The following is a 27,978-nucleotide window of genomic DNA, read 5'->3' as shown; positions in this document are numbered from 1 at the left end:
ACACACACACACACACAAACAGACACACAATAACAGCAAGCGGGTTGCAGCCATAGCAACGGCACCGGTGCGCTTCCATCCAAAGTGGCGTGAATGGAAACCAGAGGGCTGGTGCCGCTCTGAACCACACGCTCCCTCCCTCGCCGCCGCCCAGTCTCGCCAGGTTCAAGGTAGGGGAGTGGCTGCGCGCGTAACCGCCAGGTATGGACGAGGCGGAAGACGGCGAGGACCACCCCAAATTCCAGGATCCTCGACTCCCTCAAAGCTCTGCCTTGACCCGACGCGAGGATCGCGGGAGCAGCGGCGGAACCCAGAAGAGACGCACGCCAGGAGGCGGGGCCGCGTCCGGTGCGCGCAAAAACTCCAACAACAATGAGCGCTGGCTCGTTCAAGACGACGAGTCCACGCCTTACAGTGCCAGTGGCAGCGCATCCTCAGCGCCGCTCCGCCAGAGGGATGCTGCCGGCGGTCGAGGAGGCTCAGAGTCAGACCACAGGAGCGGTGGGGAGACCGTCTCAGAGGCAGGCGTGATTGGAGACGGAGCCATCGGTATGATATGCAACAAAAACGGAGACTGTAGAAGAGACCCGACCAGTTCAGGGAGCCTCTCCTCTCTGATCTCCAGGCAGGAGAAGCAGGCAGATGTAGCCACGCCGGCCGAAGACAGCAAGGGGCCGGCTGCGTGCATGGACGGCTCTGTCACGCCAGTGGGGTCCCTGACACAGGGGCCGGGAGCCGAGGTCAAGGCAGCGACGGCCATGGAGAAAAAGGACTCCAGGGTTTCCTTCTCCAACGCCCCGGCCAGTAAAGGGCACACTCCCAGTCAGCACTCGAGGAATTCTGTCACGTTCACCAAAGCCGAGGACGGCTCCCAGATAGTGCCGGATGATGGAGACTCCAGGGGGAATCAGACCTACATGCAGCGGCAGTTTAGTTCCATGCTCCAGCCGGGAGTTAACAAATTCTCCCTGCGCATGTTTGGAAGCCAGAAGGCAGTGGAGAAGGAGCAGGAGCGCGTAAAGTCAGCGGGTAATTGGATTATTCACCCATACAGCGACTTCAGGTATGGGTCAAATTGAGTGGTGGGTCATAAAAGCAGGTGGTGCGTGGAAGATAAATAGTTATGGTGACTATTTGATTATTTTCTGCCAGCTCCTGTCCATATATATTCAAAATGGATATATATAGAGTGTCAGTACCAGTATACATTCAGTTTTAACTTCAGTGTCTTACTGGCAAAATAGAATGATAGAAGTGTGATCATAAAAACTGTTTAGGGAAACTTTAAAAAAGTTTCAGGTGGAATCTGTCCCCCGTGCGTTTCAGCACTAAGGACAGCTCCCGTTTATTTCTGTGAAACACTGAAAACTCTGATCGAAAATGAGCTGTTAACTCTTTGCTGCCCTGGATTCACGTTGTGAAAGTTAAATATTATTTGCCGTATCACTGGTTTTAAGTGAAAGCACCGTAGCAGTGAAGGCTTCACAGTGATACACTCATGACTCAGCAACACGCCACCTTTCCTCTACAGCCTCTGCAGGGGTTTCAGTTTATCTGCAGGTGCAACGCTCAGCAGTGAAGAAAGCAAAGTATTCTCACTGTACATTAACCTGCTGCTTATTTTCAAATTAAATCACTTGATTTATGGAATGACCAAAAGACTGGAGCCAGAATGGGCCAGAATCAGATACTTGCTGATTGGATTTTGCTAAATTTTTTGTGAAATCATGTGCATCATAAGTAAAATTCTGAACTACAACTTTCCAGTTGTGGTGTAATTAGATATTGTTAGAGTTACATTGCTTTAGACAAATAAACACATTTTGCATCTAACCACCAAAATAACAAATGGAAAGTGCGTCGGTAGCTGTGGCAGCGTTATCATTGGACTAATGGGTCCCCACCTAAACCAGAGCAGAGATGTTATTGAGCTGATGTTTGCCAGCTATACCTGAGTTCGTGTGGCAAAGTGTTGGTTTGCATCTTCCGTGTTCATGTGTCTGAGACTGAACGGGCTCTGCCTCAACCTGCCAGGTTCTACTGGGACTTCACCATGCTGATGTTCATGGTGGGCAACCTGATCATCATCCCCGTGGGCATCACCTTCTTCAAGGACGAGACCACCACACCCTGGATCATCTTCAACGTGGTGTCCGACACCTTCTTCCTCATGGACCTGGTGCTCAACTTCAGAACGGGCATCGTGTTCGAGGACAACACGGAGATCATCCTCGACCCGAAGAAGATAAAGAAGAAATACTTGCAAAGCTGGTTTGTGGTGGACTTTGTCTCTTCCATACCTGTGGATTATATCTTCCTCATCGTGGAGAAGGGGATTGACTCTGAGGTGTACAAGACGGCCCGGGCCCTCCGGATAGTCCGCTTCACTAAGATCCTCAGCCTGCTGCGCCTGCTGAGGCTGTCCAGACTCATCCGCTACATCCACCAGTGGGAGGAGGTAGGCTGACCCATAATAAGATGTTTGTTGTTGTAAACTCCTGAATGTTGACATTGGGGAAGCATCGGTCAGGTTCCTTCAGTCACTGACGATCCAGCCTAGAACTCCTATTAATAATGCAGTGTCAGATTCCTGTACAGTAATATTGTTTGTACATCAAGACAATCCTCCTTTGCATAATCACCTCTGGAGGTTCTTTCACGGTTGTGTAATAATAACCGTGATCACTCAGCTGATGCAGTTTATGAAAAATGAATCAGGGAGAAAGTAATGAAGGCGACCACTGGGGATGTTGATTTCAAAGCGGCAGATGCAGCTCCGACATTTCAGTGTGGCATTTTGTCCAGTCAAGGCCTCCGACAGTAAAGACAGATAGTAACAGGGCAAATAATGCAAACACACACACGCTTGGAGTATTATAATACACAACACGAAATAATACTGATGGACAGGTGCATCATCATCCATCACGTCTGTATTTAGACTAAGAATCTGTAATTGGACTAAACAAAAACCTATGAACCAAATATGTGTGTTTCCTTACACTAAAAATAACCACAGCTCCTCTGATTGCAGAGAGGTAATTTGAGCACACCACGAACTCTAATTACTGACTTAAACAACACAACCGATCGCTCCTCGGCTCGGCTCCGGCCCAGCCCTGCCCCGATCCGCTTTGTTCGGCTGAGCCCCGCTCCGCTCAGCTCGACCCGAGCGCCGCTGGCTGCTTCCGTGTCCAGCTCAGCTCCTCTCGGCTTTACTCGACCCGCTGCGGTGGGGGTTTCCCGAAGATCGCATTAGAATTGTGATGATTTCCACTCCAAGTGTGAGGTTTTCGCCGCCTGGCTGTGGGCCTGAGCCCACAAGAAGGAGCAGGTTAACTGTAGGTCTCTGACAGGATCTGAAAATAGATCGGTTGTGTGCGAGCGTAGCTGACACAGACACACAGATAAGCATAGCCGGGAATCACCAGAGCCGTTTCCTGACACAGGAAGCTCGTATCAGGGCTCTTCACTTGCTGGTATCCTCATTGGATGCCTTGCTCATGAACTGGGCCGCTAAAAGGGATTTCTTACATTTACTGGTCTCCTCAAAATGATGCTATTTGAGTCGTCTGGATCAAATAAATGTGTGCAGAGATGAGTGGGAAGTATTTTCCAGCCTGTGAGCTGTGGTCACAGTAAAACGCCCTGACCCAGATTGTGGTGTGACAGTGACACATGGCCAGGTACTGTTCTGGTGTCAGGGGAGGAACATCAGTCCCAGAGCCTCATTAATCACGGTGGGGACGCTTCCTAATCACAGGGCAGGGCCTCGCTGTGTTTCCCTCCCTCCTCTTTCAAATTAGCTGAGGTCGTTAGCCATCGTATGGGGTTCTCAAAGAAGAACATGAAGTAGTGGTGATGGCATTTGTTCTGTGGCTAATTACACGTTACGTAACAAAGCAACTGCAGATGTGTGACAGATGTTGAGAGAATGAAACGTACTGAGCAGATGAAACAGTTTCATGCTGGATGTGGCGGACGACAAGAAAAGATAGTGAGTGCACAGATGCGCTTGCTTTATTATAAGAGAATTGTGGGATGTGGCAAATTGTTGTTGATGTGATGATAATAAAGGAGCCAGCGCTTCAGACAGTGAAGCGAGCCTGTGCTGCCGGGTGTTGATATTCCAGTGAGCTGAGTGACTTGAGCCGAGGGCATGGAGGTCTCTGAGGTGACAGCATGAGTCACAGAGTGTCCGGGTCCGGATCCTCTCCAACTGTAAATCCGCCACAAAGGCAGCAGCGGCTTTTACATATCTACACTCACACAGGATACGTGTCCTAGATCACATTTAGGGCGACTCTCATTTAGCAGCCTTCGTTTTTCATGTGTGAAACCCTCACACTGGCCCACACCACAGAGCTGTTCACCGTGATGTATAGCGTCTGGTTTGCTTTACTCGTAGGACAATTCTTTCTCCTTAGTGATGAATGCATGTTTAGTATTAGTGTCTGATGTGGCTTTATTATTACTGAGCCCAGTTATTTTCCTCACCTGATTAGGATGCATGACTTTGGCCTCAACCAACAAGCTACTAAATCAGTGCTGGACTTACCAAAAACACTCCAGACCCCAGAAAGGCTTAAGCTGCGCCGCGTGTCCTAACTGCATGCTGTGGTTTGTCACAGGTTCTGGGGTTTACAGCTTCTAAAATGCTATAGAAGCTGATTCTGACGGGACTCGTGGAGCTCGTGGAAACACCATAAGCCCAGTATTGACTCTTTTAGCTGTTCTCACTCCTTGAATCAACTCCTGAGGGAAATATCTGGCTCTTCAAAGCTCCACTCATTCACTAGCTAGTTACTCCCTGTCAGCTGTTACTAAGCTGGTAGAGGCGTGTTGCTGCCTTGTTGTCATGGGATCAGTGAGATTTAATTTCACTGATGATCTTCTCTCACAGTTGTGGTTTTAAATGTTTTGAATTACCCTCTCTTTGCCCCTAATAGATCTTCCACATGACCTATGACCTGGCCAGTGCTGTCATGCGTATATTCAACCTGATTGGCATGATGCTGCTCCTGTGTCACTGGGACGGCTGCCTCCAGTTCCTGGTTCCCATGCTGCAGGACTTTCCGTCTGACTGCTGGGTTTCCCTCAACAAGATGGTGGTAAGCCAAAAAGTGCCGGTGTGTTTGCGTGGTGTTAAGGCGTCAACATCAGTTCAGACACACAATTAACAATTACCTCATTCATGCACATTTGAAGAACATGAAACGTGTTCCCTGTGGAGCCAAAAGGCGTGTTATCTGCAGGCAGAAGGAGAAAGGAGATATTATTTAAAGTAGACACGCACACGCGCACACACACACACACACACACACACACACACACACACACACACACACACACACACACACACACACACACACACACACACACACACACACACACACACACACACACACACAGGAACTGAACTCAATTAAACCCTGTCTAGTGAAGCCCAGGAGACACGCTTGCTGTGCAGATAGGAGGAGGGGAAGACGGTCTTTTCACATGGTGTTTGCTCTTTAGCCACTCTCTGCCTCTCAGGTCACATCATTAATGGAACAATCCTAAAAAGTGCTGCAAAGTTCTATTCACTATTCACTCATGGGAAACTCTTGGTAATTACTGTATGCTCACATATGTGTCTGCAGTATTGAATGACTTAAAATACAAAAAATCAGCTATGCATTATTTCCCCAGAGCCCCAATCACAAATGTAAAGTACTAGAGTATGTTGCGTTTATCATTATCAGACAGTTACTGATGACCCTAGACCTTCCCTATGTGTAACTAGATTACTGAGGTAATGAATGACTTGATGGACCTCTGAGTACAGCAGCCCAACAGTTTTGCTGACTGGGTGCTGACCACACAGGTCTTAACACTGAACGTCCAGCCAAGGGTTGCGATCAGTTTGGAGCAGGAGAAATGGTGGAGCGTGTGTGAATAAACGGTCTGGGATCCTGAAGGACAAGAACGGGAGACACTGCATCCGCCCACGCAGCCGCTCCTGAAGAACACAACCTGCTTGATGCTGGAGCCTTGGAGGCGCTGGTGGGGAGCGATGCAGCTTCCTGGGTGACATCACCCTTGTCAAACACCCCTTTTTGGCTGCTGGCTGCTAAAGGATCAGTGGGAGCAGACTGGCTCGAAGGTGACGTTCACTGTTTCTTGGAGGGAACTTCACGTCTATGTCTTGTCTAAGGAACTGGATGAGTCCATCCTCCTGTTTTATCAGTCGCCGAGGGTTCGCCGCCGTCGCCCGGAAACGTTTCAAATGCTGAGAACTCGTGGATCTGTGACGTTCAAGTGCCGGCGATGCCCGTTTGATAAGTCTGTGCGCTGTGACACACTGGTGTGTGTCATGTCCAGTAACAGATGGATCTCACACCCACCGACCTTGGGGGTCATCGCTGCTGCTCCTCTGCCTTTCCAGCTCTTGTTTCATCCTTGGCCGTCCCTCTCCCCCTCACACGGACGTCTTGTCTGTCTTTGTAGCTGCAGACGACCGTCCGAGTGCTCCGCGCCAACTCCCTGTCACTTCTGACTACGAGCTACTTGCAGATGCCATTGACTTGGCGTTTTCTGGGCTCACACATGGCCTCCGTCTTGGCATCTGGAGTTGTTTTCCCAGTTACAAATGTTAATGTGGCAATGGAATCTTATTAGCATTCAACTTCTGTTCAAATTGACATTTGGTATAGATGCTTTTCAGCAGCTTCCTTAGTGGCATTTTCCTATAGAATGTTAATTAACACCAGAGGGGGTGGATGCAGAGGAAATATATTGTCTAATCGATAACTCCCTCCTTCACTTCCTGTTTCCTTCTTGTGTTTACAATCATCTTTGTCTTTAATGTCTCAGGGTGTTGTTTATGTGTTCTGAGCTCTTCGTCTTAAAGGGTCTGATGCCCATTGTCATGCCTCAGAGCGGAATGTGTATGGAAATACAGCTGAACTAAACCAACAACACGGGATTATCTCGATGCAAAACCTCCTGACGACTCTGTCTGTGACGTGTAAAGGTTATGCACGCAGCGCTGAGTGGTGTTCGTGATGCTGCCTGGTCAGACCTTCTATCTTTGTTGGGCTCATTGCTCCTGTGAGACCAACCCTATTTTAGGCAGGAATGTTGTCTCATGCCATATTTCGCAGAGCAGCGACAAAACAAAAATGTCCTATAAACAACTTCTGCCTTTATATCTGGAAGTTGCAGATCCAAACAAATATAATGAAGTAAGGAACTTACAGACTTCTTCTAATGCTAAAAGTTCTAAAACCGGATGGATGTGTATGTGTTTGTAACGTTATGATAAATGAAGCCTGCCTCACGCTCCATCCCCAGTCCTATGGCCACAGCTTGCATCATTGAAGACACACAATGTCCAGATGCACATGAGTGCACACTGAACTCCACAGCTGTGTCTCCGTTCAGACGCCGCGTCGCCCGGAGGCCGGTTCGTCCGGACGACGCGGTCCGTGAAGGTGTGGCTCTGAGAAACGCACGCTGAACCTGAGCTGCTCGACGAATCCGTTCGTCCTCGTGAACCTGGACGACTCCGGGTTACAGCGCCTGCCGATTTCTGCTCCCCAACCTACTTGGTCTGCAAAAAGTTCCTCTTGCATGGCTGAATTTTCCCCGTTTTGCTGAGGGCAAAAGCACAGCAGCTGTGGTGATGTTCATAGCAGGGGTGCCAGCGCTAAACGCCTCCAGGCTTAGTGTGCAGAAATGTGATCAACTAGTAGACACAGATGTTATGTTAGCAAAACCCACGTACAGTATGGATGGTAGAGGTATGTATAGTAAGGTATATAGTATTTAGTATTTAAATATACATTTTAGTATGTAAAACACATACATTGGTGTCAGGCCTTTATGAGGGTTCTTCTTTAATATTACTGATAATTGTGGCACCATTTCATCCTGCAGCTTCTCATACAGTCATTTAGTTTCAAACGTCCTCACACACACATGACCTCTGTGGCTTTGAATAATGAATCTTAACTCTGCTAACAAGCTCTTTTCTGCCAGTTTGCATTTTTAATTTGAAGAGCTCGTCCTTTCGAGCAAATCAAACTTCCCCTGTCAGTTTGAGACGGCCAGAGAGATGCTGAGCGGCATGAGTCTAACACACACACACACACACACACACACACACACACACACACACACACACACACACACACACACACACACACACACACACACACACACACACACACACACACACTCTAATGTACGCTGCAAGTCAAACAGTGTGCAAACCCAGGCGAGTGTGCCACTATGCACATACAGGCAATAACACAATCCTGCTTCATACAGTGGATGCCTCATACTGTGGAGATAAATTAAAGAGGAGATACAAATATGTCTTGAAAAGCCAAATAATAGAATTTGAAACTGAAAGGTTAAATACTTGATAGCCGAGCAGATATTTAATACAGGAGCTCTGCCTACCCAGTGATATTAGTTAGAAGTATCAGTTTGTTTGGAACATGTAGATTTGACAGACAGACAGCCATTTTGTTTGAAGCAAACACTTAAGTAAATAGTTTACAACTTGCAATAATAATTCTCCCAGTTCCCACAGCTCCTAAAGGAAACATGTCCATAAGACATTTCAATAGGTCCTCCGTGTTAGTCCCGCCCCCCAAGCCATGCAGGAGTTCAAAGTTCCAACCTAAAAACAAAAAGATCTGTAACTGAAAAAAGCTAAAAATATATTTGTATTAAAAAACTTTGCATACACTTTCATTCATTTCATTTTCAGGTGTTAACTCAAGTATTTCAAGTATTATATAAGTAAGCTTTTTTTTTATTTCACTTTCAAGACATATGGCCCCAATTTAGCTCCATACATAAATATATTACATACAATTAGCCTCCATCCACGCTGCTCAGCAAAGACACAGGGGCTAATCCCATTTCTTTCCTCTGTCGTTCCCTCCTCTCTGTCTGTGGAATAACTTTATCTTATTACTGTGTAGATCGTGACTTTCAATAGTAAGAGACAGGCGTGCACGCACACACGCGCACGCAGAGTAATTTAAAGAAGAGTAATATGAGCCGCCATATTGGTGGTGGCATGACTGATTCAGCCTCCAGCATCATCCTGACCACTACAGTCTTTACATCACCCATCTATACAAGTATCCAAATACGTTCTACTGCATTTAAGTTGTGTATATAATTCTGCCTAGTGCTGCTTCACAGCCATGCTATCTACATTCCTTTGTATTGTGTTAAATTACTGACAGGTGCTTCTGTTCCGTTGCCTGCACCCTGTTGGCCAAACAACAGAAACACCTCTATTTATAATGACAGAGGTGTATGTAATACGCTGGCAGCTGAAATGGAGAGTGGAAACAGGAGACTCATCTGCCAGGCAGGCCTTGACGTCAACCAAAGCATTTCTGGGAATACATGGGGGATCGGCTCATTTGTACCTGCCGCTCGCAGTCACAGGCAGACGAAGCATCTGCAGTCCACACGGTGGATCATTTAGACGGTAATGGAGGTAAATCTCTTCGCAGGTCGCCACAGATTTACGGCGACGACGTGTTGTACATTACGCAGCAGTATCTGACGAAAGGAAATAGCCTAATTCATCAGCAACAGACAAGCTGAGGCCCATTTGTTAGTTTTACAGGGAGTGCGGGCGTGAACGCAGCCGGTAACAGGAATGAATGGATGCGATAATGCTCCTTTTAAAAATCTATCTCTGAGGACTGAACCCCTGCCTCAGCCAGAGGTGCGATGAATGCAGGGAATCGCCTGTGCCTGCGCCGATAAGGATCCGATTGTTGCTGCGATTCTTTAATGTATTACAGGAAATGTTTGTTATTATAAAGCCAGTGTACGACGTTCAGACAGGGGCTTAAAAGGCCTTGTGTTCTATATAAATAGTTGAAGATATGATTATGGTGCTACTTAAAATCCCGGAGGGCTTCAGGCTGTTTTCTCTCCCCTTTTATCCAAGATAGCGTCCAGTTTATCGGCGCGCACACGTTCAAGCAAGTGATCGAGCTGACAGCTCAGCCAGATATGGAACAGCGAGCCGCGCCCGGCGCTGGAGCCGAGCGCTCGCTCCGACACCCGGTCCCCTCCTTATCCGGCTGCTCCGGGGTCGCTCCTTAAATATTCATGTTCTTTCTGTGCTAATCTGCAGATTACCTTTATAAACACCGCGTCTCGCGCCGCGCATCCGCGTCCTCGCTCAGCCCCTTCGCAAGCAGCCGCATTTGAATGTCAAATGAAATGCAAATGCCCCCGGGACAACACAAATCACCGGCGTCTGGGTCCGGGCGCTCAATCAGCGGCCGAGGACTCTGCTTGTCCACGGAGGAGGTTTCAGAAGGAGCCCTCACAGTTCGGCGGACTGCTGCCGGCGCCTTATGAGCCTCACGTGGAGGAGCTGGGCCGGACGCAGCGCCAATCAAAGGCAGAGCGGAGCAGGCAGATGCAGAGGCTCCTCATTAACACCTCTCCCTTCTGCCACGCCGAGGCCGCCTGCCCGCTGATGATGATTAGGCTCCGCAGCGCACCTGAAACAATCAGCCGGCGTTTCACCGCCGACATCTGCTCTCTGCCTCCCACGTTTTTCCGTCTCGCGGCAGCACCGCATTTCTGTGCAGCGAGCGGCGCCGGGCCCGGGTCAAGAGGTCAAAGCCGTTGTAGCGTGAAGGCAGAAACGTGGAGCCAGTAACAGAAGACCTTGGGCCTCCTCCTCCGCCGCCGCGCCCGTCTTCGCGTCCTCCGTCACTGATTTTCCTCTGTTTCTCTCCCTCCCCTCCTGCAGAATGACACGTGGAGCGAGCTCTACTCCTTCGCCCTGTTTAAGGCCATGAGCCACATGCTGTGCATCGGATACGGAAGACAGGCCCCGGAGAGCATGTCGGACATCTGGCTCACCATGCTCAGCATGATCGTGGGCGCCACCTGCTACGCCATGTTCATCGGCCACGCCACCGCGCTCATCCAGTCGCTCGACTCCTCCCGGCGCCAGTACCAGGAGAAGGTGAGGTCCGCGACAACCTGGATGAGGTTGTCGCATCTCATACGTATAAAGAGGGTTTTACTCATTTGACTGGAAGGCCCGTTCAAAGGAGCAACATCTGTTCTATTAGTGTGATATTCATGGCCGCCGCCCGCCTGGTCCCGGCACGTCTGTCGCCTCTGTGCGACGGCAGATCAAAGATCGGGGGCCTGTGGGCCAGCGAGGGGGGGGGGGGGGGTTCCTGCACCAACAGGGCCGCGGTGTCGCTGGCAATCTGGGTTTTGTTACTTCCCTTAGATCCTGCATGCAGACGGGAAACACACACACACACACACACACACACACACACACACACACACACACACACACACACACACACACACACACACACACACACACACACACACACACACCAGAGTGACTGGTCAAGCGGGGTTTACTTGAAAGTCTCTGGTTAATGTTTGGAACAAAGGGCTGATTAGGTTTTCTTTAATCAGGTCACTTTCTCTGTTTGCGTCTGCTCTGGCTGCTGGGTCGAGCGTCCTGTTGGAGGGAGAGAGAGCATCGTCTTGTTTTATATTCTAGGTCGTCCTACTGTGATGATGCTGAGCTCATAGTAGACCAGCTGTCCTGTGGGACGGGCCGGGGTCGACTTTGAGCTTTAATGAAGCTACTGTATGTTTGTGTGAGGCTAAGTGCAGCTGGGGATGGACACATTAGGAATGGATCTGGGGTAAAGCTGTCACAAATGCGAGCGTTAGCGCTGTATGCTGTGTTTCCCTTATAGCCTGTTAACTGGCAGGTATGAATGCGGCCCTTCATCAGGAGGCGTTACTCAGCATTGGTCCCTGTCTGGACTCGGGGACGGCGGTTGTGCGTTTCTGGGCAGAAGTGTCAGATGTTCGGACCCTGCCCGACGACCCGTACGCGCTAATTCTGCACAACACACTCTCACAGGCCTGCATTTATGTAACAGCCTTTTGATCTCGCCAACTTTTAACCTTGTGCTGTTTCCCGTGCATTTATTTAAAATCTAATTCCATTTTGCAAACATGCTTTTCCTTTGATCATGGTTTCTATTTATACATCACAGTGTGTGTTAAATGCCTGCATTCATTTAGCTTCATCTTTCTTGGCTTTATCATTACTTGCAATGAAGCTTCGTGTGACGAAGTGTTTGCCGTGTTTGTGTTTTAGTAAGCAGTTAAAACGTATTAGCAGGTTTAAGCAGAATCAGCGTCAGAGCTTAAAGGATGAGTGCCTAGAGTTTAGCAAGGATCTGGATGCATTAACAAGGACCAGGCAGCCATTTATAACACTTACTGTACCTCCTGTACCTTAAGCTTTTTCGATCCTTCATGTCCCAACTTTGATCCAGAGGGGCCTGATGGGGGATATTTTACTGTAATTGGGCACCAGATGGGTAGTTTGACATTGATGCTGTGCTGTGAGTCTAGAGGATGTCCTTCTGCAGCAGGAACAAACACTGAAGAGACAAATAGGGACGACGGACAAATGAGCTGCCAACTCTTTGCCAGAGTCTCTGCTCTGTGTCAGCTACATGTAGCTGGGCTCAGTTCACGCAGCTCATGAAGCTCTTCATTCAGCAATGAACCAAAGCAAGTGGGCTGGAACGGCAGAACAGACAAACCAGACCCTTTGTGTAACTGCTGAGGACAACGCGAGCACGTGTTGACATAGCACAGAGCAAACACTTACAGCATGAGAGCTTTGCATATCTCGGCCGCTAAGCGTCTCCTCCGCGGCAGAGAGACCACAGAGAGACGGCGGCTGGAGCCGATCCCCCGTCCAGACGTCGGACAAAAGGACGCTGGTGTTTGTCAGCTTCAACACAACCGACGCACGCCGTTTGGCAGCAATCAAAACAGATAATGACGCCAGAGGATCCCAAGTGGCAGATGTTGAGTATACATGAGAGGCGCTGATACTCTGATGGTCCCCCTGCACCAACCAGCATGTCTGATGTTTACTTCAACTGAATAACTGGTTTTTAAAACCAGTTATTTAGTTTATGTGGATGTTATGTGGCCTTCATCTGTTGGTGTGTGCACGTCCAGTCTCACACTGTGGTTCCATCCGTCTCGTTCAAGTGGCTGGTGCCTCATCCTCATCCTCATCCTCATCCTCATCCTCATCCTCATCCCTGCAGCCTTCCTCTGCTTTGTCTGTCCGTTCGCCCTCGATGTTTGGCCGATACACCATCTGCCAGCGGACACCGCATTAGTCCTTATGTAACTGCATGTCCACGTCTCCTCCCCTGATCGCTTTCTCCACTTCGAGAGCAATAGAGCAGCGTGTCCGAACGCGCGTAAGAGGGGGAGGCTGTGACACCCCCGGCCCTGAGCACCGATCCCCTGGGCACTGACACATGAAATAAGTAACTGCTCACTTTCTAACCTTGACAATCACTGAGGCCTGACCTGCACTACCTGCAGTCTGACAGTCGGACTTCAATACATCATCATACATACACAATACATCATCTGGTGTCAGACAAAAAAAGGAAAAGATGGCGCTTTGGACCACAGATGGCCAACAGCTCATATCAGACTCCACTGCTGAATAAGCTTTACTCCAAATAAACGCAGGTGAAACCTGGTCTTGCGTGTTGACAGCGTGTGAGCGCGGACGCATTAGCGCGTTTGCGTCTCCGCATCTGCCGTGAGCTCAGAAGGCAGCGATCTGCAGGATCCCATCAGAGTGGGCCATAGTTTTATAAGCTCCAAACCAAACACAGAGCCACGCGCGCTGATGTAAACCCTGTCAGCGCGCGAGCCGTGACGCTCAGTGACACGGCCCATTATTGGAAGGGGCCATTTCACCCCCCCCCCCTCATGCTGGCTTACAGTGACAGCCGTGTCCACCGAGTAGGAGCTTTACGTCCCATAAAAAGCTCCAGCGCTGCCTCGGCCTCTTGACCGTCACACTTCTTATCAATGTATGTCAGTCACGTAGCAACGCAGCGCAGCGCAACTACCGCCAACAACATACTGCAGTTTTTCAGGTTCATCTTCTCCTTACAGTAAATGCAGTCCTGCATTTCAGAGGCGAGCAGTTTTTTTTTCATTTAGAAAACTTGAGGTCTGTTAAGTCCTGTCCCATGGATTTTGAGTGACATGGCTGCTAATCTAAGTCTGATGCTGAGAAAACCAGAGAGGGAGAGGGATGTCACTGCGGTTTAATTGGGACTGTCGCATGCTGAGTCCTGAGGCAGGAACCACTTAATAGGAGCCTTGCAGTTTATCCCATGCTTGATTGAATGAGCCGGATACTCTGAAAGTCCGAGGCAGCTTCATTGTTACTGATGCACAGCAAATAAGCACAGTCATTTTATGGGGTTTGTTAGTAGTTTGATAGCAAGTAATCTTGTCCTTACTTGCAAAACTAGATCTTAATCTAAGACGTCCTATTGCATCGCTAAACGAATCATGACCTGAGACACTCAATTAAGAGTCAACGAGTGAAATTTGAAGTTTTCGCTGTTGTATCATAAATAAGTAAGAAACACAATGAGAAGCTCGTATAGCAATTACACTAAGTCCCACAATAATGGTCAGAAGTTTGGAATCTGCATATTTGCATAGTGGAACCTGAGAACGTACAGCGTGACAAAACAAAACGTGTCTGATCATCTGTTGTGAGTGAATTAGGGTCAACTTGCAGACAGAAAGGTATCAGTAAAGATAAAGGTGATTAAAGCGCTGGTCTTTTCACCTGTGTTAGTAATTGATATGCACGTCGAGTGGCCCTTCAGTCACTTAATCAGAACTTTAAGCCAATTAAAAGGAGCCTTGAGAGGTTTCATGCCATCCACTTTCTTTCACAGAAGCTTTAAAATGCCCCAAAGATCACCAAAGATCAGGATCTTTGCTGGAGAGAGAGAGAGAGAGAGAGAGAGAGAGAGAAGCTGCAGCTCTTTTTCCTGATGCAGGGCCGACATTTACGACAGTTGGGCTTTAAACAACGAGCTTGGCTCGACATGATGTCGTCAATTTCTTTTACTGCCAGGACCTGGCACCATAAACATTTAAACTATTTATTGCTGGAGGCTGTAACAGTGAGCGGACATCGTATCTGATCTCTCTTTCTGAAACACCTCAGCTGCATCTGTATCTTATCATCATAACCAGTTGCTGTATGAGCCTCATTCATTTTGGGTCATGCTGTTGCCGATTTGCCTAAAATGATCCCCTGTCAACAGGACGGCTGTGACACTTGCAGCGACATAGAATGGATCCTTCTTACACTACACAACACTAGAGTCATTTGGACACAAGCCACATGTACTAACAGCACCGTGTGTTACACAACTGCCGCGATACAGTGCAATCCCATGTTCCGGGAAGACTATACAGTAGATCCAGTGGCTGCTATTTTCACAGGGAATCCAAGCGTGAAATGTGCTACGGAGCGTCATGATGACTTGAGAGAAGTGGACGCTCGCGCTGCAGTGGATGCAGATAAACGGAACAGTAGTGGATTGTGATGGTGTGAGTCACTGGGGTTGAATTTGACCCGCTACTGAACACACACGCTGTGCCACATCCATTTTCAGGCCCTTTTTTATAGCCGCGTACTTACGTATTTATCAGTTCCAACATAAATAACACACATCCTCCTTTCTCAGAATAGTACCCCAAGTACACACATTCCCACCGGTTCTCTTTAATTATTTACCTGCGTCTTATTTTTTCTTTATGACAGTGTTCACAGATAAGAGAAGACTTGTTTTATATATGTTCTCCTGTTAAAAAGCCATAAGAAATGGGTTTCCTGTGCAAAAGCCTGGCTTTTCCCCCCTTTCAAAATAAAGCGTTTGGTAAATCAGAGCGTCTTCCTTCTCTGAGCACGGCACAGCGGCGCGTGAGGAATCCTCGTGGGGTTTTACAGTGCTGTCATGTTTCCTTAACAGCTTCATCACAGCTTTTCCTCCCATAGGTACGAGTCATAAATGGAACGCGGGCTCATCATGTTTACGGATCTGGATGTGTCCAGAAGCGCACACGAGCGCCTGCATGTAGCTGCAGCTGATCAGGCTGGGAAACAAGGTTCACTTAAATAATAAATAAAGTGTCCTATACAATAGGATGCTGCACAAATCATTAAGTCTTGTCCGCTCTGGTGTTAATGCATCAGCATCATGAACAGAACAAAGTCCCCCGCCCATCTTTGTGCCGCCCCATCTAACAAAAATGCTGCCGAACCTCGTTAGTCCCTGATTAATTCCCCTCTCGCGCATTTCTCCATCTTCTAGTACAAACAAGTGGAGCAGTACATGTCGTTCCACAAGCTGCCCGCCGACTTCCGCCAGAAGATCCACGACTACTACGAGCATCGGTACCAGGGCAAGATGTTTGACGAGGAGAGCATCCTGGAGGAGCTCAACGAGCCCCTGCGCGAGGTACGGAACCAGTGCAGCGGCCGCTCGTACGCGCTTCAACCTGCGGCCGGTCTAAAGGTAAACACCACTGTCTGTCGCCGTACAGGAGATCGTCAACTTCAACTGCCGGAAGCTGGTGGCCTCAATGCCGCTGTTCGCCAACGCCGACCCCAACTTCGTGACAGCCATGCTGACCAAGCTGAGGTTCGAGGTCTTCCAGCCTGGAGACTACATCATCAGAGAGGGCACCATTGGGAAGAAGATGTACTTCATCCAGCACGGGGTGGTCAGCGTCCTGACCAAGGGCAACATGGGCATGAAGCTGATGGACGGCTCCTACTTCGGAGGTCCGTGTCTGTCGGTTCCGCGTCGGGTAGAGCAGATCGCACCCCCCGTGGTCGTGTGTGTGTGTTTTGAATGTCTTGGTGCTGTGCTCTGTTGTGTGCTGCCTGGCAAGTGCTACAGTATTTACCCTACAAATCGCTAATCCGCCGCGGCAATATCACAGCTGTGTGTTTACTATTTAAATAAGAATCATGGCAACAAGTAGTAAAGAAGCATCACCCTGACATTTTACTTGGACTTCTTGTTCGGTCTTGCCTCACAGCCACTTCTGTCCCACTTTCACGGGCTGTTGTTCCTCTGCGCCCGCTTAGAAACATGTGGTGCATGCGCCGCCCTCGCCACCAATGAACCAACACACACACACACACACTGACACACTCCCTCTTTTCACGTCTCATGGGCCGACGGTCCAGGCTGCATTTTTAACATCCTGTGGCCTCAGCATCAGACCAGAATTCGCTGGCAGCGCTGTGGATGTTCCAGCGGCCGAGGGCACTGCTGGGGTGGCACGGACACACACACACACACACACACACACACACACACACACACACACACACACGCACGCACACACACACATCACACCTACACTCACCCAATTAATAACAGCTAATTAGCGCTGCCGAGCGGTGATGACGGGGCCATTTGTAGTCGAGCACACAGCCGTCGTTGCCACCAGGAAGGAGCAGGGGTCTCAGAAGCAGCAGTGGGTTTGGGTTGGAGGGCCGGGTCCGTTGAGTGTTTAAATGAAGCTCTGACAGTCAGCTGATGCTAATTGGGAGTTTGCTCCATTGTATTAACACTCAACAAAAATGTGCATTTGTTTTTTTTCCAGTGCTGCTGAGCCTTTAGCTCTGGTGGAACAATGCAGCCCTCGTCCTGTCACAGCCTTCACATAACTTAAAAAAATTATTGTAATCCTAAATTTAACGCGCTGAAAACAAGCGCATGGGGCGCCCGCGTGCATCCGCTCAGTCAGAATAGATTTGCAGTAAAGCCATAGGAACCCGTCTGAACTGCCAAAGCATTCACTTTTGTTTCGTGCAATTGAAATTATTTATAGAGGATGCGGTTGCAGATGGAAAGCCTGGGGAAGTTGAGGGGCTACTCTGGCAATTTAGCATTACAACAGCACAGAGCTCAGAGGCTTGTGAGAGACAGATTAGGAAGCAGAAGTCAGGACTATGGGTGAAGCTTAATGCGACTCAATAGCATTTTTCCTCAGAGCGTCTTGTGTCTAGCAGATGCTGAATCCTTCCAACCCCCCCTCGTCTGCAGCGCAGGGTTTCCATTAGAACTGTGTAGTCTCCATCCATCCTCGCCGTCACTAGAATTCCACCGCACTTGGAGGTGACTGTGAGTAAACAGTACTGAGGTGAGTCTCTGTGAACGTACTGGCCCATAACACAGTGGAGGAGAATTTTGGGCATCAAATATTAAAGTGTTGCTGAGGAAGCGGCGTAGTGCAGGCTAAAGCAGTAGCTGAAGGCAGGTCCGGGCTCCACGCAGGGCTCTCTACCTGACACTTCTCCTCTTGTTGTGTTTCACGACTGCTCTTCTTGTGTCCAACAGACACGAGACAAACAGTTATGTGATGAGTTGAACAGCTTTACAATGCAACCCCAGCGGTTCCATTATTATTATTATTCCCCGCTCTCAGCACTTCCCGCCGCGCTGTAATAACACCGGTAATATGCAAATGCTCGTGTTATGTAGAAGCAGGAAAATCCCAGGTGACAGCTTACGAAAGGATGCCTGGACCGTCAGCGTGTGCGGTTTTAACAACCCCCACGAAACGGGAGCCAGAAACAACACAAGCCATTTCAGAGAGCGGCTTCATCCCACTGATGTTCCAGCCAGATTTACCAGCATCTCTCCTTCTAGGGCAGTAGCTGATCGTGAAGATCCTGCCACAGGAGCCAGAGACGCGTGTCTGTGCAGGATATTAATTACTAATACAATTAGGAAATGAAGCCTCGAACAAATGATCAGATAGACAGGAAACCCTAGCCCCTTAAAGTCACTTTGAATAATAATCTTATAATAATAATAAGATTGTACTATATACTGTATGTTAGCTTAGCTTAGCATAAATATGTATTTATTTTCACCACAGCCGTGATCAGTAACAGGTTTCTTTGCATGCTCCTAACAGAACCTCTTGACGTTTCATTATTTTTATTGCCTCCCCACAGAGAGTCAGGGGAGGTCAACCTTGAAGCTGGGGGAGAGGAGGGCATGATTGTCAGCCTCAGCCCATGGAAGAAGGAGGCTAGAGAGAACACAGTAGAGGAAGGGAAGGGGAACCACGGGGCCTAATGAAGCTTAGTGTGCTTCCCTCACACAGGCGTCAGTGCTGGAGGAAAGACTGCCAGCCCCTGCATGCACAGAGCGCTTCCAGACTCATCACACGTCCAGTTTGGTAGAACCCAGACCCGTGTGAAGGTTGGGAACCGCTACCAGACCGCCCTCCGTGTGTAGATCTGCTCTGCTCTCTGTCGCTGTCTGACACCCGTAAATCTGGGTCTGCGCTGTTTTTTTATCTGGCCTCTCTCTCTCTCTCTTTCTCTCTCTCTCTCTCTCTCTCTCTCTCTCTCTCTCTCTCTCTCTCTCTCTCTCTCTCTCTCTCTCTCTCTCTCTCTCTCTCTCTCTCTCTCTCTCTCTCTCTCTCTCTCTCTCTCTCTCTCTCTCTCCCCACAGAGATCTGTCTGCTGACCCGCGGCAGACGCACGGCCAGTGTGCGAGCGGACACCTACTGCCGCCTGTACTCCCTGTCCGTGGATAATTTCAACGAGGTGCTGGAGGAGTACCCCATGATGAGGAGGGCCTTCGAGACCGTTGCCATCGACCGGCTGGACAGAATAGGTACCGTACGACCACAGGCTAATTAGAAATACGACGAGCTCCGTGGAAATGACTCTCAGATTATGCACTCAGATCGTAGAGCCTCAGGCCTCTACAGCTCTGTCACCATTCATGTTTGTACCACAATAAACAACTAATAATTTCATTCTACTCTAATTTAGATCAAATTACCACAGAGCTGTTTAATAAATTGTCCCTCTCATGAAATGGGCTGAAGCCCGGCTGATACAGGCCCTGTATTGTGTCTCAGTAAGCGTATGAGTGATTCATAAGATGAAATGAAGCACAGGCAAAATGCATTCATTCATTAATGCAATGTCTGTGTCAAAACGCGGCTCTGCTCTGGCAGACAGCTGCAACGTGCTGCAGGAACGGTCCTAATCAGGACGCTGGAGGAAGCCGTATCGATGCTGGTGAATCATTTATTGTGTCATCTCTGCAGATTTGTGTCACAGAAACTAAATGTTTCCTGCTTCCCGCTGCCTTTCGGGACGCGCAGTTGCTCAGCGTTCTGTCGGTGTCACTTGGAATACGACAGGAAGCGCAGAGCGATACGCCGCAGGCAGACGATGGCCGGCAGCCGCGCTTCTCTGCGCATTATTAACACACGTGCGCTAATTAGTGATTGGAGTGTAAACACACACACAGAGGCAGGTGATTTGTGTTGCTGATGTGTCACATGACCGCACTCCCCATGTTTACAGTTGGCTGCATCTGCCACCTGCCAGCTGTTGCCATAGCAGCCAGATTCCTCACGTGAGCAGCCGTCAGTCCGCTCCCACACTTGTCGGGAGGCTCACTTTACTGCTTCGCACCCGAACCCCCCACCGAAACAATCCCGCTGCACTTCATGAAAACTCGATGCATGATAATAATATAATATATAATGCTTATAAGGTGTGCGCTTTATTGATGGTGTCACAAAACACATCTGGTGCGAACAGACACGCGGGTTGTCACGTTTAGAATATGAAATAGAAAATGAATGACAGCAGATTAGTAAGAAGTGGCAGAGGGATGAATTTCCATAAGAGTCTCATTTTACATTTCAGCGACGTGAATCTTTCCAGTTCCATCACATTTGACTAGATTTTCTGTGATCTGCAGCTCTTATTCTGGATCCGTTCAGCTTCACAGACCAGAACTGCTTACATTACTACCACGTCTGCACAGACAGAGGACGAGCCTCCGTTGTCTCCGTATTCTTAATGAGTCAAGCTGGAAAAAGGCTTCCTTTGTGTGTTTAAAGGAAGGCTTTAGATTTTGCATTTGTCATTATTCTGTAGAGTTCTTTTTTTTACATGCTTGTAACCAAGTAAGTAAGTGTTCCATAAGATCAGTAGCAGAAGCTGCATGGCAGAGATTTAAGAGGGATGAAGGTGTTACCAGGTTATGAATAGCCACTGTTGAGAAGCAGGAATGCGTTGCATGTGCTAGATCTGTGGGTGAGTTGTGTAAAAGACACTTCATCTCACCAATTGCCTCGTCTCCATATGGACTCTAACCTCCACAACGCTGTGTAATCACATACTGTAACCCTGGTTGCCTTTGGATCCACTGCAGCCTTCGGTACCAGCAGCATGTCACCGTTGCAGTAGGTGTCGCCTCCAGTGTCTCTTTTCCCAGGATGTCCTGGCTTTGCAGGTTTATGCCTTTAATACCACTTACTGTAAACATCCACTGCTTAAGAAAGAAACCCTGGTGCCCCTTAGCACAGGAACTGTCTTCCAGTCTGTAGACGCTGGACCCCAGGCTCCTCCTCCCACCAGGATGGCGGATGGTGTGGCGAGAACTTGACCTCTCAGTTACACGGGCATTACTCAGCCTGTCATGCTGACTAATAGCGTAGCTCCATTACCTGCTGCGCTGGAAATCCAAGCTGACTGGCTGGAATGCAGGAGAGCTACAGAAAATACTCGGCTGGACTGAGTGACATCGTCATCATCACTCGCTGTTCCAGATTTTCCAGTGAATGAGACCCAGCAGAAAGATGGATGTCGCTCAACTGGGAAACTTGCTTCTTCACCTGTCGCCTGATGCTGAGCTCATTTCTGTTGTGGAAAGTTCCTGTATATTTACGTCTCCGGAGGCGCCTCATTGATTCACTTGTTAGAGCAAATCCCAGCTGGGCTTTCTCTGCCTTCATCAAGAAGAGCGACGACTGTGCTCCCCCTTTCCATCACGCCATCGGTGTCATTACATCAGAGAGTAGAGGTATATCCATTCGACTCTCTGCAGGTTTGGGACACACCAGTCTCCTGAACAAGCAAGGTTCAGTACCGTGAACCCGCTGAGTTCATAATGCACATTCTGGATGTTTTGTCAGCATGTCTTTGTTCTCTTGGACTGTAACAGCGATGCGTCTGTTTTATTGTTTGTAGTCAAGCTCTTTCTCTCCTGGGCCCTCCCTCGTGATCGCTGCAGGTACAGAATGTGACTCACCGGATGGATGCCTTACTCCTGGTTACTGTGTGAAGCTGTGCTTTCCGAGTCTTTGTTTCTAATATGCCAGAAGGTCAAAGGTCAGAAGGCAACCTACTGTAGGGTGCCTTACTTACTTGCCTTACTGGTGAAAAATAACTCCTTTAAATCCTTAAATCACAGCTAAATATTACACAGGAGGTGCTGAGGTCCCCTGTGAGGTGTTAAAATGACACCTCATTTATATGGAGTTCTATTAGTCCTTGGAGTCACCTGAAAAGGAGAGAGAGCCTGTGTGAAATCGCTGAAGGAGGATGGGATGTGTAAACAGCCCGGTCTGCTGAGTCTTGCTCCAAAGAGCTTTTTGTCACTTTCGGCTCCTCTTCTGTCTGTGAGCTGTGGCACAGACTTGTGTTTTTCTTTTTACAGAGAACATACATGCATTTATTTCTTATACTTCTTTTCTCCCACCTGTCTGCTCAGTCTCACTACATGCATTTTGGGGATAAGGCTGAATCACCATTGGGCCCTAGAGGCCCTTTGGAAATGTCCCTGCACCACCTCCAGGAGGCCGAGTCTCTGGTCAGCATTTCCTGTAGCAGAAAGATAATGTTTGGGGGCAAGAAGTCAGTGAGTAGGTCTTCACTGGAGGTGGAAACTAGCTTATTCCTTAACAGTTGCAACAAAAGGACCCTATTCCCTAAACATATTTTAATTTATTCACAAAAACAGAGGGACGGGTAAATAAATGTAAAATGTAAACACATATGTGAGCACACCTTCTGCACCCTACCTCTGAATAGAAAGTAGACATGAGGAGGAAGATCAGATGATGTAAAATGACCCTCATCAAACTCCACAGGATCAACCCCTATCACATCTTTATTAAAATAAGGAGAGACAATGCAAGGAAACAAAACTCAAACTGTTTGTGAGCATCTCCTTCTGTAACAGTGCTGCGTTTTTCCCTGTATCATTGCAGGCAAGAAGAACTCAATCCTGATGCACAAAGTTCAGCATGACCTCAACTCGGGCGTCTTCAATAACCGCGAGAATGAGATGATCCAAGAAATAGTGAAATATGACCGAGAGATGGTTCAACAGGTGGATGTGCCGCGGCCACGCGCCATGTCCATGTCCATGACCCCTCCTCTCCATGGCGGGATCTTCACTCCTCCGGGTTCCGCCGCCCAACCCCAGAATTCAGCAATCGCCACTCTGCAGCAGGCCGTGGCCATGAACTTTTGCCCCCCCATGCAGGGGAATCCAGTGGGAGCAGGGAACCTGCAGTCCCCCAGGATGGTGAGGAGGTTCCAGGTGATGCAGAGTGTACCCAGCCCCGTCTCGGCCTCGCCCCTGCAGTCTCAGCTCCTCGCTTCTGGTGCCTTCGCTCCAGTCCTGTCCAGCCCCCCCGTCCAGAGCCCACTGGCAGTTGGAGGACGATCGTTCCAGTACGGCTCCAGTGCCCTGGCTGGTCCCAACTCAGGCTCCCAGCTGTCTCTAGTCCAGCAACACCTGACCAGCCCCGCACACAGGCCCAGCACACATAAGAGCACCCATTCCCTACAAATGGGCACTTTGAACCAAGACGCCAGGGCGCTGTCAGCCTCTCAGCCCTCACTGCCTCACGAGGGGTCACATCCAGCTGCCCCTAGTCCACCCCAATCCACACGTGTCTCCTCCACTTCCATTGGACCCTCGCAGACCCCTGCAGGTCATTTAGGTGTCCGGAGTGCAATACCGCACAGAGTAGTTCTACCCCACCAGATGTCTGTGGGGGCCTTCCCTGTAGCATCACTGCCCAGTTCTGTGCAGGGTTTTGGGGCTGGTACAGCACTGGCAGCAGGCGGTCTGGGAACAGGGTTTGGGACTGAGCCAGGACTACCCAAGAAGGACTCTATTGCAAGCCTTCCTGAGACAGACCACATCAAAATCAGATCTAGGTTATCCTCAAACTTGTGATCCTAATTAAACTTCTCTGGTGTAGTTACTCAATGAGGGCCTTTGACTGCAGCAACACGGGGGTTGTGATCCACAGTTTCTCCTCTCCGCACACTTGACTTGGAGACTTGTCTGACTCTCCAACGCTGTTTCTACTCACAGGCACAGTAGGTGCAAAGAGTGGTGGTAAAGTATCCTCGTCCCAGCTCTGACTCCGTTACTTTCTGCATTTCACAACATAATCACCACCATGCGAGCGTCTCTGCTGCGCTTCTCCTTTCATTCACCTCAAACCTGCTTCAGAAGTCAGAGGTCGACACTTTAACCGCTGTATCCTCCTCATGTTGTCATTAGCCTGGCTGTCAAAGACAATCTCCTCACAAAGGTACAATAATTGTGGTTTTGTAAAAAGACACAGACAGTTTGAACAATAAGGAGTTTTTCTTGTCTTTTCTAAATATACCTTAATATACGTGATCGTATTTAATAACAGATAACAATATAGTAGAAACAGAAGCACTATAGTTGGACTATTTACAATATTTAAGCCATATTTCCCCAGACTATTTATACAGTATGAATGACTGAATAAATATTATTGTAAATTAAGTATGATTGGCTTCTTGAATGTCTACGCCACCTTTGGTGGCTCCCACGGAAAAACATGTGAGGGCCAAGGTACTTTGGAGAATGAACACCTTTTATACTGAAATTTCAGCTGTGGGACAAATTGTCTTGTTCCAGCTGAGCCACTGCCAATTTGTTTACCTTAAAGCTGCAATAATCCCGGTTGTACAGCAGTGGCAAGGCCCATATCGACTGGACCAGAAACAGTCCTAACAAAATGAAAAGCTGCACATAAGTGGTGTTTACTGAAGTTCATCAAACCTAATAGTTAGATGAAATGGAGATAGGTGGGCAGCATCTACACATGGAGTTGAACTTAAGTTGTGTTGTGTGCTTTAATCCGTTTATGTGCAACCTTTCATTACATGACAGAACAGTAAGAACTTCAACACCTGAGCGTTTTTTGTACAACTGTACCCTAGTGGCGAGGAATTGATTATTGCACCTTTAAAACTCAAGTTAAAAAGAACTAAACGAAACATACCTGAGTTAAACAATGATGCTTCCTCCTAATATCACATGTCCCACTCTTTAGTATTTTATCACATCTTATCAATCACTGCTGGTTAACAATTTATAGTCAAAACTCAACTCAACGACACATATTTAAAATGTAACTCCATTGTTTTCTAACCTTGAATACATTGTTTTGCCACAACTGTTGGGGCACAGTGTTGCTGCCAAAGCCAATTCATAGAGACACAGTAGTGAACTTCCTCTGAAGTGTGGGTGGGTCAGCGCTAAGGCTTCTGATCAACAGCCAAGGATGCAGGTCCTCTGCAGGATGTACATTGTAGTGTGCCTCTGTCATTACTGCCTCAGCGAGAGTTCATGATGTGTCGCTAATTTGTGTCCAAAAGCGTTTGGACGTGAACCTTTTCCCCCGGACCCTGATATTCTATTCACCTCATCTTATTAATGCCTGAGCCATTACTGAGTAATGAGAGTGGAAATTGGAATCCTTCGGGTCTGTTTGGGATTTTTATTATGCTCATTCGATTGGATTTCATTATATGGCGCCAATAATGAGCTCTCCTCCTAAGATCATTTTACATTTTGGTTTTGTTTAGCTCCCGTTCCTACTTTGCTATCCACCCAGAGTGTTCTCAATTTACAAAGTTGAAGGTTTATAAGTATTTTTATACTGTGTTTTTTAGGTTTGTTGTGTTTTTGTTTCATGCTCAAATTATGCCCAGTGGAACCTATTTGGATGCTTCAAAATAATTACTATTCAGTCGAGGCTTGTTATGAGAATATTGTTTTACTGAACTTCACACTGTGTCCTGAAGGCACCGTCCCGTGGACGGAAACACTTTCAGTGACAACGTGTAATTGTTGTTCTAAATTCAGTGAGAAGCATTAATGCAGAGGAAGACAATGAGGAGGACAAAGACAGCAGTGTGAGACAGTAAAAGAAAAATCAGAAGCCCCTTAAAGTTATTAAGCCCACTATTTTAATAAAAATATCAAAATCAGAGTCAAACCAAAGTGTCAGTGCCTGGAATTCTGTGAATGCAACTATAACAGGTCTAAACACACAAGTCTGACTAAACACAGAGCAGAAAATAAGACGCTCACCTCATCTAAGTCGTTATTTTATATGTCTGAGGTTTAGCATTTAGCTACTTGATTAATGGACTTTACAGTTATGTCTATTATACAGTAGGTCATGTAAACCAAACTATCTACTCAGCTTAGCTTAGACAGTAAAATGCTTACAGTATCTGTGTATTTAAATATATCATTTGGTATGAACAGATATTTCTGAGCATAATATATAAAGCCAAAAGAAGCTCTTTGCTTTGGTGAAGCTGTATCACCTCACAGCACCACCCACAGTTTGTAAATACTCCTGTGCCAGTAACTGTGAGGTCTGCATGCTTCCTTCCTTTATCTCTCTAGTTTTCCTGATCTAACTCCACAATTCAGACTCAAGTCCTGGACCTCTGGTTCCTCCTCTGTTAATTAGCATCTGTAACCGCACTTCCCCCTCGCTGGACTGCAAACATGTTCAGTGTTATGTAAATGTAACAGCATCTCAGCTGTTTTCAGCCAACTCTCCAGACACACACGCACACACGCACAGACACACACACGCACAGACACACACACACACACACACACACACACACACACACACACGCACACACGCACACACGCACACACACACACACACACAGTTTCGTCAACCATATCATTTAGCTTTTTGCCACTTTCTTATTGGTTAATATCTCTAGCAGCACTGTCCTTTTCTTATTTTACAGGATACAATACAACATGATTGAAAATCAAGCGGCAGTGGTTCAACATTTATTTATTTTCGTTGCCTTTACTCTTTCTTGTGTTTCATTCTTTCATTTTCAGACCCCAGATCTGCTTGTGTGAGTAACAGTAATGCCTCCAACACCAATCAATACGTTAACATTCCAGAGACGGTGGGCTTACGGTGTAAGCTGAGCTCTCCTCCCATCCCTTCACATAAGCAGACGTTCTCAGGTGGCCCCAGTCTGTAACACCAGACGCCAACGGTGCAGGGTTTCCCACGTCACAGCTGATTTTCTTTGACTCTGTCACATCACATATCTAGTGCCTACAGTCGCATAGGCTGTCATCACCACTCAAATGCCCTATATTATGTGTGTGTGTTGCTGTAACATGAAAATGCCAGCTTTTAACAAACAACAATGGTTATACTGCAATACATGTACAAAGGACAACAATAAATAGTATTTAAATACAATATGGTTCCACTGTTTCATCTTTAGGCAGCTTATCTGGGGCTCACGTTTCTCAGTCAATCCCTCTATTCTTCATACAGGCCAAACATCTTAATGCAATAAAGGCCCGTACTGCACTGTAACACTGAATGCCTCTTAGTCATGATGTTCGTGTCCAGCAGCCTCTGGACATCCTGTTGTCATTTGCATCAGTACTGATTAACTAATAACAATATCATAGGTTCACAGGCCTCAGTTGCCACTGCTCTGCTTGTTGTCTGCCAGCCTGGATCGTGTGTGTCAGGGTAAAACAGGGGAATAACAAGCAGGACAGTGGTGCATCTGCTCTATTCTATTCACAGTATTTTACACATGACTATAATCATATCCTCAGACCTACTGTAGGTGTCTGATGGTTACTGTTAATAAAGCCATCACTACAATAAGACACCTGCTCAGACTGAACCACCCGTCTCTCACCAGCGAACACAGTCCTCGCTGTGCGTCCTGCTCCCTGTTGACAGAGCCCTGGCTCCATCCGCGCACTCTGGGACAGTCTGTGCACTCTGCCGGTGTGTGAGTGCCGGCCGCTCATGGCGCCAGCGGACAGGAGATAGGCCAGGGGAGCCTGGGGACCTGGCAGGAAAATCAAAGTGCTCTGAGTGAGCGCGAGT

General features: G+C 47.9%; 1 protein-coding gene across 2 annotated transcripts; it reads left to right on the top strand.

Annotated features, from left to right (window-relative positions):
- The first annotated feature begins 3 nt into the window (after positions 1-3).
- On the top strand, positions 4-27,327 carry hcn2b (hyperpolarization activated cyclic nucleotide-gated potassium channel 2b). 2 transcript variants are annotated; one of them, XM_029148103.3, is made up of 9 exons: positions 4-1,063; positions 2,035-2,458; positions 4,950-5,111; positions 10,790-11,008; positions 16,263-16,409; positions 16,495-16,735; positions 19,081-19,206; positions 19,434-19,598; positions 23,002-27,327. In XM_029148103.3, exons 1-9 carry the CDS (start codon positions 204-206, stop codon positions 23,979-23,981), a joined length of 3,324 nt encoding a protein of 1,107 aa, XP_029003936.1. In that variant the 5' UTR covers positions 4-203; the 3' UTR covers positions 23,982-27,327. The 2 variants fall into 2 exon arrangements, with proteins under 2 accessions (XP_029003936.1, XP_029003937.1); XM_029148104.3 differs by lacking the exon at positions 19,081-19,206 and having other exon boundaries at positions 7-1,063.
- Positions 27,328-27,978: the final 651 nt, after the last annotated feature.

This window comes from Betta splendens, chromosome 4 (genome assembly GCF_900634795.4).
Source record: "Betta splendens chromosome 4, fBetSpl5.4, whole genome shotgun sequence".
Lineage (NCBI taxonomy): Eukaryota > Metazoa > Chordata > Actinopteri > Anabantiformes > Osphronemidae > Betta > Betta splendens.
The sequence above is the reverse complement of the archived record's forward strand: the minus strand, read 5'-3'. Positions and strand labels throughout refer to the sequence as shown.